This window comes from Eurytemora carolleeae, unplaced genomic scaffold (assembly GCF_000591075.1).
Source record: "Eurytemora carolleeae unplaced genomic scaffold, Eaff_2.0 scaffold790, whole genome shotgun sequence".
Lineage (NCBI taxonomy): Eukaryota > Metazoa > Arthropoda > Copepoda > Calanoida > Temoridae > Eurytemora > Eurytemora carolleeae.
This window is the reverse complement of record NW_019396709.1, coordinates 148502-165127: the sequence shown is the minus strand read 5'-3', so window position 1 is coordinate 165127 and position 16626 is coordinate 148502. Positions and strand designations below refer to the sequence as shown.

The 16626-nt window shown below is 34.3% G+C and overlaps 2 protein-coding genes across 6 annotated transcripts in view; both read left to right on the top strand.

Annotated features, from left to right (window-relative positions):
- Positions 1-5248: 5248 nt before the first annotated feature.
- On the top strand, positions 5249-15441 carry LOC111707647 (E3 ubiquitin-protein ligase NRDP1). The gene is made up of 9 exons (XM_023480780.1): positions 5249-5447; positions 6140-6227; positions 7178-7301; positions 7918-7962; positions 9363-9446; positions 11689-11760; positions 12008-12102; positions 12477-12550; positions 15305-15441. The coding sequence occupies exons 1-9, from the start codon at positions 5327-5329 to the stop codon at positions 15424-15426; spliced, it is 825 nt and encodes a 274-aa protein (XP_023336548.1). The 5' UTR covers positions 5249-5326; the 3' UTR covers positions 15427-15441.
- The window catches only part of LOC111707646 (snurportin-1), a 36173-nt gene continuing 33481 nt past the window's right edge, over positions 13935-16626 (top strand). For all 5 annotated transcript variants that reach the window (XR_002766493.1, XR_002766491.1, XR_002766490.1 and 2 more), the window contains exon 1: positions 13935-13991. The gene's annotated coding sequence lies outside the window, so the exon portion shown is untranslated. The remainder of the gene's footprint in view (positions 13992-16626) is intronic.

The window sequence follows — 16626 nt, the reverse complement described above, 5'->3', positions numbered from 1 at the left end:
ACCTTTAATGAATATGCTCGATCCCCAAATTGGATAGGTAAGAATTTTTTCAGGAGACAGTTTTATTTGCTCCAGCATGAGGGGACTAATTGAGCGTATACATTCAGACCAGAATGAGCTTGGATACTTTTTAGCAACATTATTATAGTCTACTGTTCCTAGAGTACACATGAAAGAGTTCAAGGATAAATTGCAGGTTTTTGAAAGATTAAGAATAAAAATATTTTTCCAGGCAGATTCGCTTGTCATGAGTCTTCTGAACCATGAGAATTTGAATGCTTTCCAACTAGCTGCAATGTCAGGAAAATTTAAGCCACCTTTATCTTCCGGGTATTTCGAGTCAAGTTTTGAAACCTTTTCTTTGCCCTGCCATATAAACTTATATATTTCAGATTCAATTAGTTTAAGTTTTTGTTTATTTAAAGATGGAAGAACAAAGGCAAGGTGTGCCAATTTTGAGAGAACTAGCGTCTTTACTATACATGCTCTGCCTAATGGAGAAATGAATCGATATTGCCATTTTTTCATAACAGTTCTTATATCATCAATTTTTTCATCATAATTAGACTCAATATTAGAAAGAGTCCCATCAAATTTAATACCCAACAGTTTGAAGTTTTGATCCCACTTGAGTCCTAACTCTCTGCATAAGACATAATCAGTTGGAGGAATTTTACCAAATACAACACACTGTGTTTTTTGCATTTGAATTTGCAATCCAGAAGTATGGAAAAAGGAATTCAATATAACAATAACATTTGACAGATTTAATGAATTATATTCTAAAAAGATAGAACAGTCATCTGCGTAAAGTGATAGAAGAAAGTCTTTGTCATGAATTTTAAATCCTTTTACTTCGCTACTGTTTCGCAATTTAATACATAAGATCTCAATTGCCAAAATAAAGAGTGCAGCTGCAATTGGGTCGCCTTGTCGGCAACCCCGAGCAATATTGAATTGGGGCGAAATATTACCAGCATGATTCATACTCGCTTTAAAATTGTGCAATAAAATGTTGACCCATTTAACGTAATTTGGCCCAAATCCAAAAAAAAGCAGTGTTTTTTCAATAAATCTAAAACTAATGGAATCGAATGCTTTTTTAAAATCAATAAGTAAAAGCAGTCCTGTTTTTTTATTGTTTCTAGCCCATTCAATAATATCATATGTAGACCGTAAACAATCTCCAATATATCTCCCTGGGACAAAACCACTTTGATCACTATGAATAATATTTGGGAGAACTTTATTGATTCGGTTGGCTAGAACACCAGATATTAATTTGTAAATGCAGTTTAATAAAGTTATGGGACGCCAGGAGTCTAATAATTCTTTAGGCTTGTCACCCTTAGGAATCAAAGAGATAATGCCTATAGCCTGAGAATCTTGTAATTTGCCAATTTCAAAACTATAAAGTGCTGCTTTCAGAATGAATGGGCCTAATAATCCCCAAAAAAATTTATAAAAACCAAAAGTAAAACCGCTAGAGCCAGGCGAGGAATCATTTCGTGTATGTTTTAAAGTAATAGATAGTTCTTGTAATGTAATCTCCGACTCCAGTTCTGTAATCTGTTCATTTTTAAGTTTATTTTATAAATTTCCAGGCCCTAAAAATTCTTCTACATTCATTGTGAGTAGGTGGTCCTTGTTTTCATATAGGTCTTCATAATATTTTCCTGTTTCCTTATCAATCATTTGTTGGTCTGTAATTATTGTTTCTATCCCGTTTCTAGTTATCTTAAGTTTCGGTATGTATTTCTGTGCATTGAAGTTTTTTTCAAGATTGCAGAAGAATTTTGTGGGTTTCTCTCCATATATTTTAGTTAATGTTTGAAATTTCCGAAAATTTGTAGCCGTTTTAGAGTCAATAAAATCAGTATAATTGGATTCAGCTTCTAAATATTCCTGTTCAGTATAAGTTGGGTCGTGTTTCTCAAGTTTTTCCTGCTGCTTCTTATATTTGTCATAAAGCTCTTTTTCATGGGTCAGTTCAGTCCTATGCTTAGCTGTGGAGTAACTAATTGTTTCATTTCTTATGTCATTCTGTAACATGTCTAGAAGTAAGTGCGGATTAATGCTGTAATTAAGATGGTGAAATGACTCATAGCTATAGATATCATAATTATATACAGGGTGTCCCACATCAAATTAGACCGCATCAATAGGTCTAAATTACGATTTAGGGGACAAATCCGAAAATTTAAGAAGACTGAATCCTTTTGAAAAATTTAATAAGGCTAATAGAAATTTTTTCTTGCAGAAAATGCTAGATTTTTTGAGTATTATATGTGTATTTTGGCGTTAAAGATTGGAGAAAGTCTGTACTTTCTTCACATTTTTGATAGATGGCCCACAGTTTAAAAATAAATATTACCCAACAAACAAAACACAGGTTTAACCTATTGTTCCATAGAGAACACTATATACTTACCTATTGTTCTGTAGAGAAGACTATATACTTACCTTTTGTTCAGTAGCAAACACTATGTACTTACCTATTGTTCTGTAGAGAACACTATGTAATTGCCTATTGCTTTGTAACCAGATGGAAAATTATTCTTTCATTCCACCGTTTTTCTTTTTTCTACTGTGATGAAACTCTTTTTTTATCCGCAAATGTCTTTTAGTGGAGCTCCAGCATCGGATGATTAAAAACCGTCTTTTTTAGTCCTCAATTAATTGCTGTTGGAGTTTGACTCCATTGTTGGATCAAAACTAATTTATCAGTACATCTGAAGAGCTTTGAGGATGAAAAAACAAACTGTTTCTTCCGAAATGAAATCAAAAAGGATGATAAAAAACGAGGGCCCGCTGAAAAGCAAGCTCATTTGTCAAATCTTAGCCAGTTTAATTCATTTCATCAAGGTTTAAGCATACTGCTCAATTTGTTCAGAAAGTTTCTATATGATGAGATCTGCATGACCTGTAACAATTGCGGTCATGGGATGCTCTTACATAATGGGGGGGGGAGGTAGGACGTAGCACCGAGGGGGGGCCTAGGGTTAGTAACAATGGAAGGGAGTCAGGGTGTAGTACGAGTGGGGAAAGGGGGGGTGCTGCAATAGTCGTCCCAACAAACAAAAACCCGTGAAGAACACAAGATTATTTGGTTTATTTCACACAAGTGACCTGTCATTATCCCGTGATAATTCACGTGTTGTCGAGTTGATTGTCGACGATTTGATCACGGGTCTAGGACCGAGTTTTTACATAGCGAAAACTTGAGTTTATTGCACGAGATGAACATGGGATTTTTCCATGGGAAAATATTTTTCTCCCATCTACTTTAATTACATGTTTAAAAACCCCGGGAAAGGGGGGGGATACATAATTGATTTCTGATATATAAATATATTACAAAATATACTGTGTAAAAGTATATAATTATTACAAAATGTTTAGAAACTCTATAGAGAACACTATGTACTTTCCTATTGTTTTGTAGAGAACACTATATACTAACCTATTGTTCTGCTGAGAACACTATATACTTACCTTTTGTTCTGTTATAGAGAAGACTATATACTAACCTTTTGTTCTGTAGCAAACACTATGTACTTACCTAATTGTGCTGTAGAGAACACTATGTACTTACCTATTGTTCTGTAAAGAACACTATATAAAACTTGTCTATTGTTCAGTAGAGAACACTTTATACTTGCCTATTGTTCTGAAAAAAGCACAATATACTTGCCTATTGTCAGGGGCGTATGAGGGGGGGGCGCCCCCCCCCGCCCCCCTCTATGCTTGCCCCCCCTGAGAGGCTGAGAGGGGGCACCCTTGAGGGAGGCTCTTTTAAAATTACATCTGCTTGCATTTCCCTTCCTCAGGCCAGGCACATCAGTGGCGTACCTAGGGGGCAGTAGTCCTGTTGCCCCCCCTGGGAGTTCCAGACGGGGCACTGCCCCCCCTGGAAAATACAAAATTAAAAGGAAACTACGTTTAAAAAGTAACACCTGACAATGACAAAGACTTAGGATTTGTCTGAATTCACTGTTAATACAAGGAGAGAAAAGTTTTAGCCTTCTAAAGAGAATACTTCATTATACAAGATGTACTATGACGGAGAGCAGACTTAACGATCTTGCACTTATAGCTTTGCACCCTATAAGGCTGTCTGAGCTCTCTACTGAAAAAATCATTGAAATGTTTGTGCAAGCAAATCCCAGAAAATTGTAGCTTAAAAGAGTTGGTGAATATGTAGATTGAGTAAATTCTATCTAAAAAATTCAGAAGAAATTTTGTTTATTAGTAAAAATATAATTTTTAATGATGCTGTGATATTGATTTAGTTAGCTGTGATGGAGTTAATTGTGATAATTTTGTAAAGTTAAAAAGTTAGTTTTTCAAGCAAAGGAATAATTTTTAAACTCTATAAGGTTAGTAACATCCAAAATGTAGCAAATTGTGCCCCCCATAAACAAAATGCCCTCGTACGCCCCTGCCTATTGTTCTGAAGAGAACACTTTGTTCTTACCTATTTTTCTGTAGAGAACACTATATACTTGCCTATGTTCTGTAGAGAATACTATAATATACTTATAATCTATCTATCTATCTATCTATCCATGCATGATCGAATCTGAAATCTATTCATAATTGATTGATAGATTTCAATTATACATCCCTTCCCCCCCCCCCTTCCCCAAATCCTCTTGAATTCCCATCACTCCCATTAAAGAAATTGTTCATATAAACTTTAGTTTAGATTTGTACACATGACAAAAACGTTTGAAATTTATATCTTTAGCGTAACATATCGTAGGTTACTTAGAAAGTTGGAAACGTTAGAGAAACATTAATTATAGGAACTGACTACTGAGTTTATTCATAAACCTCTTATTTATGTTAAATAACGCTTGGCCTGCTTAAGATTTTTTTGAGAGAAGTCTTAACCTAACCTAACCCTCCAATAATGCAAAAATAAACAGCTGGCATAGGTCAGATATTGCGGTAGGTCGGAAAGTTAGTAGGTCAGAAGTTCAGTAGGGGGGATGTTGCGTATAGACGATGTAATTGTAATATACCTAACCAATATTTTTCCGTTTTCAGATTTGTTTTAGTTGCATCAGGGGCCCTCAGACAGAAAAAGGACTTGTGTGTACACTTTTGCAAGATCTGGCTCTAAAGTCTAAATTCTGTGGAACGAAAAGACAAATAATTTAACACAACACAATTTAAAACTTATTAAAAAGTTTAATTTGTGTATTGCCTTCAATTTTTTTTCGTTTTCAGTTTTCTGTTTTGTAACATGTTTGTGATCTTTGTCAATTTCAGACAATTTTTAGGTATCATTTAAGATCCGAGTTCGAACTTGTAATTTTGAATGGGGTTCGACGTTACGAGGTTTGAGGGCGAGGTGGACGAAGAACTTGTTTGTCCAATCTGTTCAGCAGTTTTAGAAGATCCTAGGCTAGCGCCTGAATGCGAACACGCTTTTTGTAAAGGTATGATCACAACTGTTGAATTTTTCTTGGTATAAGAATCACTTTATAGATTTTAGTCTTGAATAATTCTTTTATTATGGCTTCAAGTCATTTGATTACTAGCTGGTATTTTTCAAACTGTGAATTAAGTTGATATGGGTCGTGATCTGTCTTAGTATACGATTTTTGGATCCCCCTCCCCTGGGATAGGGCCAACTTTTTGCGACAGTCAGTAAACTTTTAATAGCTGTATGTGTAAATTGGACCTAGGTATTTTTAGAAATTCAAGCAAATAAAAGTTTAAGAATTTGAACCAACATTGCTTTAAAATTAATAAGGGAAACTACTGTTCGATTATTTCATTCGTGAATAATCGTATTGTTTTAAATTGTGTAAATGTTGATTATCTGACATTATCTTAATAATATGTCACCCCTTTCCGGTAATTTCCTAGTATACGAGCAGCGCTCGGCCCCCTAGCCTATCCTAGCCGCAGCGCTCGGCCCAGAAAGTGTCTTAACATATCCTAACCCTAAATATTAAGAAATAAATACTAATTTAGTCATGTACAAAATTGATAGGAGGGGGGGCGGGCCTGGGTGGGGTCCAAAAATCGTTCTCTAGGACAGACCCTAGATCTTTAAAAGAAGTTTCCAAAAATGTCTTTAAATTTTTTCTAGCAAAAATATTGACAATATATTTCCTTGTTTTAGGATGTATAGTAGAATGGATCGGGCACCAGCCCACCTGTCCAGTAGACAGAAGAACTATTTCTGCTCTGGAGCTTAAACCTGTTCCTAGGTCAGTAGTTCAAAGGGACCGTAAGCGTAATTTCTAGAGACTCTACATGCAAAGATGGCAATGTCAGTTTCAAAACGTTCAGGAAATAATAAATTAGTTGTAAAAAACTTTTTAGAAAAACGACATTTTCTTCCACATTATTGATCACATTGAAGTCTCAAGGGTACCGTTGTAAATCTGGCACTGCCTGATTTACTTGAAATAACGTCTATACTTCATTTTATTTTTATAGTTTTACTTCATTAAAATTTTAACTTCTGCCCATAGATTTGATTAAAGGAATTGTGAATTGACTGTGACACTATATTTAAGAGTTTTCATGTCTGATTCACAACGGTACCATTTTATATGAGTCATAAGTCACGACAAGATGTCATCGTTGTTTTCCCTTGAAAAGAGAGCAATTTAATTTCCCTCCTGCATAATTGTGTGCAAGAAACAATTGAATACAAAACGTAAATTGTTTTTCTTTATGCTGTTAGAAAATTTGCCTGAGAGTGATTACTACAGTGGAGTAAAACTTGACTTTAATTAGTTTATTTTATTGTAAATTTACTGTACAGTACTATAATGTAATGTACTTTTAATGTTCTGTTAATGTTCTGTTAATGTTCTGTTAATGTTCTGTTAATGTTCTGTTAATGTTCTGTTAATGTTCTGTTAATGTTCTGTTAAAATGTACTGTGCTGTTTTGTACTATACTGTGCTGTTCTGTATTGTACTGTACTGTACTGTACTGTACTGTACTGTACTGTACTGTACTGTACTGTACTGTACTGTACTGTACTGTACTGTACTGTACTGTACTGCACTGTACTGCACTGTACTGCACTGTGCTTGTACTGTGCTTGTTCTGTGCTTGTACGGCGCTTGTACTGTGATTGTACTGTGCTTGTACTGTGCTTGTACTGTACTGTACTGTACTGTGTAACTGTACTGCGCTGTTGTAGGATACTGAAGAACCTGCTGTACCGTCTGGAGATTCGATGTGACAATGATCAGTACGGTTGTACAGCTGTAGTTAAGTTAGATGTACTGCCAATACACCTTAAAGAATGCGAACACAATCCCAAGGTTTGTTACAAAGTATTAAGTAAAGGACATTGTTAAAATCAGTGCTAAGGATCTGCAACATTTTGGCTTCCTAGATCCGGATCCATGGATCTGGATTCAAGGATCAAAATATCATCAAAAACTGCAAAAAAAAAAATTGTTCTTAAAGCATAGATCTTCACTGTTAAAAATAAGAGGGATTGTCAAAAAAAATATTTTATCTCTACAAGGTTTTTTCAAGTTTCAGCATAAAAATGATGGAAAAACAAAGAAAAACTGATTTTAAAATTTTTCTGTAATAAAAACTCATTAATTCTTCAACAAATGTTCTTTGCCTGGATCCGGTTCGATTTTTTTCCAGTGCGGGTAGAAAATATCTTCTATTTTGTCAATTATTTTAAAGGTTGCTCACTGAGCTCACTGGAAAGGGGGGGGGGGAGCTTGGTCTGCAAGATCCGAGAAATACCTATGAAGCTATATATTCTCGAGCCCTCATCTCTTTATCAAAATAAAGAAAAGTTTTTAAAAAGATCAATTTTATTTTTTATAAGGAAGATAAACAAACTTCATGGAGGGTCGGGTCTTGCTCACTAAAATATTTTCAATTTCAAATTAACAAATTTAATTTTTTTTGTAGAAACCTGTAGCATGTGTCCAGGGCTGCGGACAAACTGTACCTAAGGTATCATTATTAAATTTTTTATTTTTTTATCAATCAATCAACCATTTTCATCGGCTTTAAAACATTCAAGCACTCAAATTTCATAAACTTTGAAATCAATCTAACATTTTTATCGGTCTTTTAAATAAACGTATCATCAGTTTTGATCAGTCAATCAATTTTTTTCAACTTTAAATCAGTCAAAAATGAATCAGTTTTGTCAATGTGAAAGATTAAAAAAAATTCAGTTTCTTAAATTTTGCAAATTCAATCAGTAGTTTTCCATCCGCATTAGATTATCACATGTTTGGACAAGTAAATCAGTGAGTTCCCCCCCCCCCCCCCCTCCTAATCGGTTTTTTCGGTCATACGTCGAATCAATCAATCAAATTTTATCAGCAGTCTTGAATGAAAATATCTATTTTTAGATGTTTTTGTAATATTATCAAACTTGTCCATTATAGTGTTTTAATCGTCCTATGGGCCTTGTGACATTTCATAGAAAGACATTTCAGAGAAAGGACATTTCATAGATAAGACATTTCATAGATAGGACATTTCATAGATAAGACATTTCATAGATAGGACATTTCATAGATAGGAACATAGATAGGAAATTTCAGAGATAGGACATTTCATAGATAGGAAATTTCAGAGATAGTACATTTCATAGATGGGACATTTCATAGATGGGACATTTCATAGATAGGACATTTCTTAGATAGGACATTTCATAGATAGGACATTTCATAGATAGGACATTTCATAGATAAGACATTTCATAGACAGAGAAGATTTTTAAAGACACAGGAGATTTTTCATAGACGGAGAAAATTTTTTTAACAAATGATAATTTTTTTCTTTTTTTTTACTAATGATTTTTTTTCTAAATTTTTTTTTAATTCACATTTTCTCATTCATATTTTTAAAATATTTTTTAAAACTTAAAAATTTAAATAGACAGAAATGTTTTCACAGATGAAATAAGTTTTTAAAAAAAAACAAAAACATTCTTCACATGTAATATTTTCAAAAATTCAAATTTAAATTTTAAAAAAAATTAAAAATTTCGTAGATATAAAAACTCCTTTGTTTATGAAAAATCTTCTCTGTCTATGAAATGTCCTATCTATAAAATTTCCGTCTATGAAATGAATATCTATGAAATGTCCTATCTATGAAATGTCTTTCTCTGATATGTCACAACTCCGTCCTTTGTATTATTTAATCGTCCATTGTTTAAATAAGTCATCCATTTAACTAGTAAAGGCTTTTATTTTATTTTATTTTATTATGAAAGTCGGCTGCATTGTATTATCCAAATCGTCAATTGTAGATTAAAATTGTCCGTTGCATGATTAAAATCGTCCGATGTGTGATTAAAATCGCCAATATTATGATTAAAATGGTCCTTGTCTAAGGACGAGATGAAGGAGCACAACTGTGTCCGTGAACTACGGCTCCAGGTTCGGGAGCAGAATGATAGGATTCAGAAGTTTACTCAGGTATTCAGGTTCTAACTGTTTCAGTCTAGTGCATCATATTTTGATATAAAGTAGTAATCTCTGTTTGTTTGTATATATATATATATACCCTATCATGACTCAAAAATCCTTTGAGCAATTTTCCTCACATTTTGATCAAGGAACTCGTTAGAACCAGTGGAACTCCTGGACCGATTTGCCTCATACTTTTATCCAAGATCTCGTTAAACGTTCCTCGGGAACGTTCTTCGTTTGGTTTGAAAGTTTAAAATTTAGTAGTTCGATTTATTTTGGGAACGTTTTGATTTCCAGGCATAGATCGGTTTCCAACCTAGTTTTTTGGCTAGGTATATTTTTTTCTTAGTTCTTGGTTCTGAGTTGTTTGTTTAGGCGTCTGTGAAATATTTGTTGTCTCTTGTGAGACATTCTTATTAACTTGGATTCCCCCCTCCCCCCATTTTTTTTTAACTTATTGTCTTCGTATTGATATAATTAAAAGAAAATTATGTTGCCCCAATTTACATTGAAAACCTTTAACCTTTATCTGATCAATAATGTAAAAGGTATCGTCTTCTTGCTACCTTAAAAGTTTCTGGTATAAGAAATCTAAAAGTAATTAGTATAGAGAAACCACAAATAAAAATAACTTAAGAAAAGTCATAGATATCTTACTCACTGCTGATCATACATAGCTTTTAATTTAAGGTTACCGTCAGGAATCGTTATTCAGCAATTTATCAAGTGACCAGAATTTCCATCAATGCCGTTCAGTATCTGGTCACGGGGCTCTGTCGGCCATATAACTTTGACACAGTCTAATATCAATATCTCAAAACAGGGATATCATATAGAACTAATAAACTTCCTGAATGTTTAGGAGATGAGTGATATGAGATATGCTCTAACCTCTCTAAATGTTTAGGAGATGAGTGATATGAAATATACTCTAACCTTCCTAAATGTTTAGGAGATGAGTGATATGAATTATTCTCTAACCTCCGTAAATGTTTAGGAGATGAGTGATATGAAATATACTCTAACCTTCCTAAATGTTTAGGAGATGAGTGATATGAAATATACTCTAACCTTCCTAAATGTTTAGGAGATGAGTGATTTGTAATATATTCTAACCTTCCTAAATGTTTAAGAGATGAGTGATATGAGATATGCTCTATCCTTCCTAAATGTTTAGGAGATGAGTGATATGAGATATGCTCTAACCTTACTAAATGTTTAGGAGATGAGTGATATGAGATATGCTCTAACCTTCCTAAATGTTTAGGAGATGAGTTATATGAGATGCTCTAACCTCCCTAAATGTTCAGGAGATGAGTGATATGAGATATGCTCTAACCTTCCTAAATGTTTAGAAGATGAGTGATGATGAGATATGCTCTAATCTTCCTAAATGTTTAGGAGATGAATGATATGAGATATGCTCTAACCTTCCTAAATGTTTAGGAGATGAGTGAAATGAAATATACTCTAACCTTCCTAAATGTTTAAGAGTTGAGTTTTATGAGATATGCACTAACCTCCCTAAATGTTTAGGAGATGAGTGATATGAGATATGCTCTAACCTTCCTAAATGTTTAGGAGATGAGTGATATGAGATACGCTCTAACCTTCCTAAATGTTTAGGAGATGAGTGATATGTGAAATGCACTAACCTCCCTAAATGTTTAGGAGATGAGTGATATGAGATATGCTCTAACCTTCCTAAATGTTTAGGAGATGAGTTATATGAGATATGCTCTAACCTTCCTAAATGTTTAGGAGATGAGTTATATGAGATATGCTCTAACCTTCCTAAATGTTTAGATGAGATATGAGATATGCTCTAACCTTCCTAAATGTTTAGGAGATGAGTTATATGAGATATGCTCTAACCTTCCTAAATGTTTAGATGAGTGATATGAGATATGCTCTAACCTCCCGAAATGTTTAGGAGATGAATGATTTGAGATATGCTCTAACCTCTCTAAATGTTTAGGAGATGAGTGTTATGAAATATGCTCTAACCTCCCTAAATGTTTAGGAGATGAGTGATTTGAGATATGCTCTAACCTCTCTAAATGTTTAGGAGATGAATGATTTGAGATATGCTCTAACCTCTCTAAATGTTTTGGAGATGAATGATTTGAGATATGCTCTAACTTCTCTAAATGTTTAGGAGATGAGTGGTATGAGATATGCTCTAACCTCTCTAAATGTTTAGGAGATGAGTGATATGAGATATGCTCTAACCTCCCTTAATGTTTAGGAGATGAGTGATATGAGATATGCTCTAACGGAACAGAAACGTGAAATACATCTTCTCAAAGAGATTGTAAAGGCAAACAAAAAATACATTATTGGAGCAGAAAAAATTCATGTTGTGTTGATAGAAAATAAGATTTTTTGATATTTTTTAAGCTTTTAGTTTTCTACGTGTCCTTCTTCCTAGTATTAATTTGAGTTTTCAATTACTTTTTACTTATGTAAAATTATAGATTTACGTTTCATTTGTCATATATAAAAAATATTATAAAAAAGAAACGTTTTTTGAGCCATTTTTTACACGTTTTTTTGTCCCGACTCAGGCAATGCGCTCCTCGAATCCGAACGCGCGTGCACTTACAGATCAGATGGAAGACGACGATGTAGTTCGATGGGCGCATACACTACCTAGAGCTAGGTATTCCAGTTAATTGTTTATTAAGAAACCTCTATTATATATATACTTTGTTTATGGATGGTTAGAATTGGAAAACTTTGTCTTTAAAAAATGTTGACTTTTCAAAATCCACGAATAAAATCGATAAAAGAGGAAGAGTTTTAAATCCAAGATGGGCGCGGGCAGCGCTCTAAAACCCTCGTAATAATATATTCAAATGTAACTGGAAGCGTTTTTTAACTTGTTATAATCTGTCGCCCCCAAAAGAAATTAATTTTTTATCAAAGTTCTTTTTTTCCCGGAAAATTAGATATGATTACAATTCAATTTATTCAAAAGTTGTGAACTAACAAACTTGCTTGATTGATTGATTGATTGATTGATTGATTGATCAGGGTGACACGATGGGGAGGAATGATCTCTACGCCTGATGCGGTTCTTCAAGCAATGATCAAACGATCTTTAAAAGGTAGATCAAGTGTTGGAAAAGGTTGCCGTATGTTTGATCCGAACTATCAAATAATATTTTGGAGACCAACATTTCTGATTTTGTGTTCACGTTAAAAAAATGGTCAAATATTAAAAGTTTGTGCGATCGGGGGCCGGGCCCTTTTTAATCTAATTTAATACCATCGTTTCTAAGTTAAAGAATTCAAGGGTACTGCGTTAAATTTTATTTCTATCGGTCAATAAAATAACGATAACAGTCCCTTTCAACAGGGGTCCAACTGAAACCTACTCAGGGTACTGAATAGGACAGAGTACACTTCATATTGCAAACCTACTCTGGGTACTTAATAGGACCAATTAAGCTTCATATTGCAAACCTACTCTGGGTACTGAATAGGACAGAGTACAACTTCAATCTTCATATTGCAGACCTACTCTGGGTACTGAAAAGGACAGAGTACAACTTCATATTGCAGACCTACTCTGGGTACTGAATAGGACAGAGTACAACTTCATATTGCAGACCTACTCTGGGTACTGAATAGGACAGAGTACAACTTCATATTGCAGACCTACTCTGGGTACTGAATAGGACAGAGTACAACTTCATATTGCAGACCTACTCTGGGTACTGAATAGGACAGAGTACAACTTCATATTGCAGACCTACTCTGGGTACTGAATAGGACAGAGTACAACTTCATATTGCAGACCTACTCTGGGTACTGAATAGGACAGAGTACAACTTCATATTGCAGACCTACTCTGGGTACTGAATAGGACAGAGTACAACTTCATATTGCAGACCTACTCTGGGTACTGAATAGGACAGAGTACAACTTCATATTGCAGACCTACTCTGGGTACTGAATAGGACAGAGTACAACTTCATATTGCAGACCTACTCTGGGTACTGAATAGGACAGAGTACAACTTCATATTGCAGACCTACTCTGGGTACTGAATAGGACAGAGTACAACTTCATATTGCAGACCTACTCTGGGTACTGAATAGGACAGAGTACAACTTCATATTGCAGACCTACTCTGGGTACTGAATAGGACAGAGTACAACTTCATATTGCAGACCTACTCTGGGTACTGAATAGGACAGAGTACACTTCATAATGCAGACCTACTCTGGGTACTGAATAGGACAGAGTACAACTTCATATTGCAGACCTACTCTGGGTACTGAATAGAACAGAGTACACTTCATAATGCAGACCTACTCTGGGTACTGAATAGGACAGAGTACAACTTCATATTGCAAACCTACTCTGGGTACTTAATAGGACAGAGTACACTTCATATTGCAGACCTACTCAGGGTACTGAATAGGACAGAGTACAACTTCATATTGCAGACCTACTCTGGGTACTGAATAGGATAGAGTACAACTTCATATTGCAGACCTAAATCAACCAAGCTTATATTTGCTTGATTCACTTATAAAAGAGGTCTTTCATATGCCGAGCTGCTCTTGAAAAATCTGTCTATTTTTCTAAATGACAGCAAGGAGGCCCAAAATGGCAGATCTCAAATAGAAGTGGCACTGGATAAAACTGCACCTCTAAGAAAAAGTTTTGTAAGGAGTTTCTAAAAATCTCCCTCTAATAAAAATTTTTAGAAGTTATAACAAAGTTTTGAAAGGAGTTCCTAAAATCTCCCTCTAATTAAAATTTAGAAGTTTAAAGTTTTAATTGTTTACCAACACTTAATAATAGGAATAATGTTCCTGCAATAATAAAACTAACACTACTAACATATAATCAAAACTATTCAAATCATAAACACTAACTCTGTTTACTAACAACACTGAGATTGTATTGAAAAAAGAGGCTCAAAAAAAANTCTACAAATACCTGGCTATACTATTGAAGAATCGCTAAGAAAGGATAGACAGGACACAGTGAATGGAATTGGTGGTGGTATCATTGTTTATGTTAGGCTAGGCCTAACGGTTTTATCTACTGACAACTTTAACTCTGATTTTAATCAATACTGTAGTTTTAATGTTTTGACAAGTGAAAGTGGTAGTGAATCAATAAATATCACAGCTGTTTACAGATCCCCAAACTCTAGCAACAGTAACTCAAGCAAACTATGTGAATTAGTAAGAAACATGAATAACAATTCAGTAATGATTGGTGACATAAACCTTCCAAAGATAGACTGGGAAAATCTTTCTTCAGATCTTAAGGGAAGAGAATTTCTAGAAGCAACACAGACCAACTTTTTAAGCCAAATGGTAACGTTTCCCACACATCAGCCTAAGAACCACTCGTCAATCTGACAACTATATGAATCTACAAATAAAACCTACTCTGGGTACTGAATAGGACAGAGTACAACTTCATAATGCATACCTACTCTGGGTACTGAATAGGACAGAGTACAACTTCATAATGCAGACCTACTCTGGGTATGGAATAGGACAGAGTACAACTTCATATTGCAGACCTACTCTGGATACTGATTAGGACAGAAAAATATTACCCCTTCGTAAATGGGATCGGGGTTAAAAGTACGCTTAGGGGTTATGAAAATACACTTTCTGTGTCATTCTGTTTACGTAAATATGTACTGCATTTGGGGTGTTGCCGTTAAAAGATGTAAAAATTAGTAATCAATTTTGATAAACACAATTCTTTCTACAACTTGACATCATACTTAATTATTTACAAATCAGCATTGTTAATTTCGTACTATCAATCAATCGACATTTGGGATCGTATTGGATAGACTTGCCTTAAAATTATTTTTATTTTAGAGTCTGGGTGCCCGTCACATATAGTGTCAGAACTGATGGAGAATGCTCATGAGCGACGATGGCCAGCCGGTTTACAAACCTTGGAGACTAGACAGATGAATAGGTATTATTTTCTTACATAAAAAAAACAAAAATTACAAAATATTCCTAATCTTGTCATTTCCAAAATGTGGTTTGCAATTTTTTGCTCTCAAAAATACCAGAGATTTTGAAAATTTGGTTTAAATTTCAATTTATTGAGATAAATCATGAAAATGTCTCATTCTGAACGAAATCATTCATATCTCCGGTAATAATAAAAGCACGAAAATGGCAGACTAAAATCAAGTTACCTATGATACTAAAACCAAGTTACCTATGAGACTAAAATCAAGTTACCTATGAGACTAAAATCAAGTTACCTATGAGGCTTAAATCAAGTTACCTATGTTGAATGACGCAAACTATTTCCAAGGTCAAATGCGATTTTGAAGTCTTCAATCAATTTATATTATTCCTGGCAAAGAGCTGTGTAATATAAAGAGGGGCATTGGGATTTATACGCAAAACAACGTAATTTGCCGTTAGAAATGCATAACTTTATTATCTTTTCAGATAAACTTTATCTTAAAACAGATTGCAATGTAATTGGTTACAAAACTTAAAATCAAGGCTTTTTCGGGCCTTGCTCACGTTACTGGCCTAGAATTCTGCTCTAGACTATTACAAAACTTTACTTAAAGACATCTAACAAATTTTGTTATAAAATATGTGGTATTTTTCATACAAATGAAATGAGATGGGTAACAAAATCACATTTTTAGCTTTTTATGTTAGATTAAGAGCATCCTATCCTATACCTGATTAAAACAAATTTAGAAGTTTATAACTGTGTCATTATTTTCCCACCATTTTTAGCGCCTACAATGATTAATTTGTTTGATAACTAGAGTTTTAATGCTGATTGTTTGAATTTAATATCAATACTGCAGCCAATGACGTCATATAAAAGTTTACAGAGCGCACACACTATTCGGATAAATTCCGAATGCCCTATCTTCTACTATTCTTTTCTTGTTTTATCATTTTCATGAAAGGTACCGACAGGACCTTCATGCATCTGGTAAGTGTGCAGCGGGTTTGTGGCAGTACGCCATTGAACTTGACCCATGCTTGGTGTGAAAGCATTGTACAAAAATTGACTCTTGAGATAAAAATTCGCAAATTTGTTTACGCACCATTGCAGAGCGCCAGCGGGATGTTTTTTACTTTATTGTCCCAAGAGACAGCCCGCTATTGGGTAGCAATGGGTCGGTAATGTTGGCCAAAAAGCAGAAAAATTG